Source organism: Electrophorus electricus, chromosome 1, assembly GCF_041902795.1.
Source record: "Electrophorus electricus isolate QZ-2024a chromosome 1, ASM4190279v1, whole genome shotgun sequence".
NCBI classification, from domain to species: domain Eukaryota; kingdom Metazoa; phylum Chordata; class Actinopteri; order Gymnotiformes; family Gymnotidae; genus Electrophorus; species Electrophorus electricus.
In genome coordinates, this window is record NC_137497.1 from 30,909,359 (window position 1) to 30,915,070 (window position 5,712).

The 5,712-nt window shown below is 36.1% G+C and overlaps 1 protein-coding gene across 1 annotated transcript; it reads left to right on the forward strand.

Moving 5' to 3' along the window:
- The first annotated feature begins 1,442 nt into the window (after nucleotides 1–1,442).
- LOC113591233 (sulfotransferase 2B1-like) lies at nucleotides 1,443–4,801 on the forward strand. Its single transcript, XM_035526498.2, has 5 exons — nucleotides 1,443–1,658; nucleotides 2,639–2,847; nucleotides 3,090–3,216; nucleotides 3,306–3,400; nucleotides 3,773–4,801. The coding sequence occupies exons 1-5, from the start codon at nucleotides 1,583–1,585 to the stop codon at nucleotides 3,791–3,793; spliced, it is 528 nt and encodes a 175-aa protein (XP_035382391.2). The 5' UTR covers nucleotides 1,443–1,582; the 3' UTR covers nucleotides 3,794–4,801.
- Nucleotides 4,802–5,712: the final 911 nt, after the last annotated feature.

The window sequence follows — 5,712 nt, forward strand, 5'->3', positions numbered from 1 at the left end:
AGCAGGCAGCGGGAAAAACTGACTGACTATGGGTGGGCATTTTGAGCATATCTCAATATTGTGGGGGATGTACCCCAATATGTATTATGACTACAGTCTTGTGTCTAAAGCACTAACACTCATTTGTCCTAATCCAGTCTTTTTCAAATTTTCATATTTGTCACCTAAGAGCCACAAAACTACAGAAGGTTCCCCTCAGTCCCACCTTATATTGTCACTGATATTTATAGTTACCATTCTTCACTGACTATACACTCCACTAAAATAATTTTCTTTAACTCTTCATGCATTTTTCCAGATAACAGTGAAGTCAACATACACGATATTGTTATATAAGATACCTCTTTTATATTTGCTATGCAATGCAAATATACCTTTCTTATTTGCTTTTCTTTACATTCATGCAAACTGTACTTTCATCCACAGATTATTTAATTGCCAGAAACTCTAAATATATCTTTGTTTTGTCTTTTAATATCCATCAAATGGACAGTTTTCTGGATGACTCAGGACTATTTGAAGAATTTGCTGACAAGTACTCAAATAGGTGTGATTTTTAGATATTGTGTCATGCTTTGATATATAATGCTGGCATAATGTTTTTCATAGTGCTTTTTAGGAAGTGGACTGATCTTGTGAAGAGCCGGAGAAATGGATTTAGGAGACAGAATTCTTTACATAACTTATAGAGATCCGGTTCAGGTAATGTGCTCCCAGAGGCAATCAGTCACATGCTGATTCAGTGTTAGTAGACTACGTGATTTTAATTGGCATGTTCACACCAGCCATTGTAGTAACACTACAGTTTGCACTGATTACCTCACCTGTTAATGTGTATTCTGTTCTGTTGCTGTGATTAAGTTTACTAGCATGGCTGCTCAGTGAATCACATACTATGGCTAAAGTTTGAGCTAGATTTGTATCACTACCCAGACAGATTTTATGTTGTACAAAGAGGCAAGTCCTTTTTTTAACATAGTCCAATAGGCTAATCATTTAATAGGCTTATTGAAAGAATAGTCCAAAGTCAGATAGACCTACATAAAAAGCAGAATTTGTGGTAATCTCTTGTAAGTGAAGTGAAACTTATACATTACTAGGCTACAATGTAATTGCCCTAGTGGAGATCTTTAATCTCCAGGGCTGCATGGGCTGCACGACCTGTGGGGAGAACTGTCTCTGCTGCAGGCAGGGAGCAGTTGTGGAGGGGCGGCGGATGCTGGATGGATGGGGTGGGCGTCACGTTAGAGGTTATTAGAGGACACGATCTGAACCAGAGCACAACCTCTGCATTTCAATCACTGCCAGGCTGACTGTGCAGTAACGGCAGCTAGCCAGAAGGGTGTTTTCACATGCATGCCTCGTTGACTGAGCGGCAACCCTTGCGACTCTCTCTCTCTCTCTCTCTCTCTCTCTCTCTCTCTCTCTCTCTCTCTCTCGCTTTCTTATTTCTCCTAAGTCATCCACTTTTCTCTGTAACTCTCTCTTTCCCTCATTATTACCCGAATGGCAGCCGTAAGCCTCTTAGGCTCTATTACCGCACAACGGTGAACCTTCTCCATACAAAGCGAGGGAAGAGGACATGCATTCAGCAGGGTCTTTCTCTTCATTTACCATTCTCCCATTTCTCCTCCCCTCTTCACAAGTCACTGGATCAGGTATTCATTATTGGGGAAGGCACTACTTTGACAAAATGTCTTTGTTCTGTATCCTGTCATCATGTCAAGTGATGAACTGTATTTTGTTTATCATGGAGTTTTTATACCCAAGATTTATTGTTCTAATGACAGCCTCGGGTATTTTGAGAGGTTCATAGTTAAGAATGAGGAGATCTTAGTAGTTATATATGCCAAATCTGATGAATAATTATTTGATTCATTTTTGCTAGGAGCATCTGTCACATGACACTGGTATATATACCGGTATAAAAATGAAATTAAAACGAATTTTATATTCATACCACTGAACCTGTTTGCAAATTTGATTCGCCAATGAGTGTTCCCTCTTTCTGGATGGCCAATAATGATCTGGGTATGCAAAAATGCTACTGAATTAATGCAATTTTAAAACCAGAGGTGGCAGTACCCAGAATAGTATGATCAGAGATTATCTGGGAACCCTGGCGTTATCTACGGTTTTTACATGGAGAATGAAAAGTATCTTATATACCATGGACTGATGTGCCCAAAGGAGAGTAACAGTGAAGACAGTTTTAAGTATTTTGAGAACTTCAAAATCAACGATTCAGATGTATTTTGCATTTCTTATACAAAATCTGGTATGAACCATATAAACTTTACAAATATCAGTTTGTTTCTTTTTTAAGTTTGAATTTTCTTATGTTATCCCCAGTCACACATAGTGCAGATTTTGTCAATCCTCAAGAAGAGGGTGGACAACCAAAAACACAAAAATTGTATTTTGAGAACTTCAAAATCAATGATTCAGATGTATTTTGCATTTCTTATCCAAAATTTGGTAAGAACCCTATAAACTGCTCAAACATCAGGTTTTTTTTGTTTTAATTTTGTTCTGTTATCCCCATTCACACATAGTGTAGCTTTTGTGGACAGGAAGATTGAAAACAATACAACATAATTTAAACTATGATTTGTAATATGGGGACATTCTTTTTCAGGCACAACATGGATGCAAGAGATTATTCCCCTGGTCCTCAATGGAGGAGATCTTACTCCAGTGCAGACCATCCCAAACTGGGACCGGGTTCCTTGGCTTGAAGAGACACGTGCTGCTGTGGTCATGGACAAGCTGAGTTCTCCACGGGCCATAGTCTCCCATATGCCTTATCATCTGATGCCTTCCACCTTCTTCTCTTCTAAGGCTAAGGTAAAATTCAGTGAGTGCACACTCTGGTAGTGGTGTGTAGCTCTGATATTTAATGTCCATTAACCAGAAATATGTACATTATAGATTAATCATTGGATATATTCTGGAGATATTTTTACATGGTTACCTAAATATTGGTTCCGCAATACATAAAAATAATGAGGACTAAAGTAAACCATTCAGTATTATGTACGATAACTCCTTTATGTCTTCAACTCTTGCATCTTTATTTTAATCCCTAGGTCATATATATTGCCAGAAATCCTAAAGATGTCTTTGTTTCATCTTTTCATTTCCACAATATGTCCAGTTTTCTGTATAACCCAGGAACATTTGAAGAATTTGCTGACAAATTGTTAGCAGGGCAAGGTAAGAAAGATTCAAAGATATGATTTAAAAAGATGTGGCAATCAGGCTTTAATGTAGAACACTGGTATGATGTGAAATTGTTTGCACAGTGATTTTTGGGAAGTGGACTGATCATATGAAGAGCTGGAGAAACCCAGATTTAGAAGACAGAATTCTCTATATCACTTATGAGGAGCTGATTCAGGTAATTTGCTCCCACTGAAGCAATGCATTGCATGCTGATTCAGTGTAAGTGGGCTATGTTAATTGGGTAAGTGGATAATGTTAATTGTTCACACCAGCCACTGTACCATATTTAGTGACACTACAATTTCATTCTGTTCTGCTGCAGTATCTAATAGTATGATTTAAATTTGAGATGGATCTGTAGCACTATCTAGAGAGGTACATTTGATTTGTCTATTACTTTATTATTGTTTACTGCCTCAGAATTTGTTACAATGTCTAACAACCAGTTTAAGTCCTGAGAAATTGTCTTGTTTTGTATGGGTAAATATGCATTATGCTATAATGGTAAAAAGCGTGTATTTTCATACATTTCTCATTTAATTTGCAGGGAAGGACATATGATGTGTGACAAGCACAATCTTGTCAGTTTATTGCAAGATTACTGCATGATGAAACAGAGTTATACAATCACACAAGATTTTGCAAGTGCTTTGTGTAACTGTTACAGCATGTGACAGCATACCATACACAAAGAAATTCTGTTGTGAGTTCTGTATTAATTTGAATGCTTTCATCACTAAGGAGGCATGTGAAATGTTTCATTACAACAAAATCCAGTCCGAATAGAGCTATTGACACCTTACAACTCACTGCACAATGTACTGGGTTACATTCAGGTAATGATTTAGGGTTACATTCTGGATTAAGTCAATATTGAGTTCAAATATTTAATAATGCATTATTTAAAAGGCATATAGCTATGTGTATCCAGTGTGGGAAATCACATCCACACTGATATTTTTGGGATGCAAACAGACTTCTTCACATGCAGTATAGCAGTATTCATTCCAAAATTACAGGAGCTAACAGATAACTTACTTTAATTTATCTTATTTTACAAAGGATCTATATCATCCAGTTATATCTTCTCTCTCTTAGAAGAGAGAGAAGATATATCTTCCCTTCTTCCATATATTTCATCCAGGATTGTTTTTTTTATGTAGATAATGGACGATGTGCTTTGTTGGAAGAAACACACACACACACACACACACACACACACACACTCAAACTGAAAAAAAATACGGACATTATGTTTAGTAGTAACTGCATTATCTTTTAAGTATCTTTTTAAAATATGCAGTTATTGATTTTGTCATTCCTGCTTTTTTGTGTTTCTTGGTTTTGTGTGTGTGTGTGTGTGTGTGTGTGTGTGTGTTTTCCATCAAAGCACATCTTCCATGTATTAATTAATTAGGTGTATTAATATGGCTATACTGCCATCTGCTGGACGAAACTCTAAAAGAGCTTTAAAATAAAATATTTTGATAAGTTTGGTCCTTAAAATTGATTGGAGAGTCAGCTTAATCACAACTCTGAGAATTAAAGTCCATGGGAGCCAGAATGTATCGTTGCTTTTTAATTAGGTTAATTGTGGTATAGGGCACATTACATGTATGCTCAAAATATGAATAATTAATGACATTCCTATGCTAAACCAACCTACCTATTAATCTAATAGCAATATGTTCAGTTTTTCTGAGGTTTTATGAGTGGTTCTCAACAAATTAAATTAAAATTAAAATTAAGTAAGTAAGTAAGAAGAAGAAGAAGAAGAAGAAGAAGAAGAAGAAGAAGAAGAAGAATATAATAATTTGTCTATTGCACTATATGTACTGATTTTAAAAAGCATAGGACTCACTTATGAGCTTTCTTGGCTATTGCCTGTGTCCTGACTTTATCACTACCAACCTTTTCAATATAGAAAAGTGTGTATGTGTGTATATATATATATACACACACACACACACACACACTTTTTATATATATGTATACATACACACACACACACACACATACAGATGCATCTCAATAAATTAGAATATCATCAAAAGGTTTATGTCAGTAATTAAATTAAAAAAGTGAAACATGTATATTATATAGATTCATTACACACAGAGTGTCTATTTCAAGCATTTATTTCTTTTAATGATTATTTCTTTTTGATTTATTTCTTTTTGATGATTATGGCCTACAGCCAATGAAAACCCAAAAGTCAGCATCTCAGAAAATTTGAATATTGTGAAAAACTTCAATATTGTAGACTCATGGTATCGCACTCTAATCAGCTAATCAATACAAAAAACCTGCAAAGGTTTCCTAAGCCTTTAAATGGTCCCTCAGTCTGGTTCAGTAGGCTACACAATCATGGGGAAGACTGCTGACTTGACAGTTGTCCAGCAGGCAGACTTTGAAACCCTCCACAAGGTGGGTAAACCACAAAAGGTCATTGCTAAAGAAGCTGGCTGTTCACAGAGTGCTGTATCC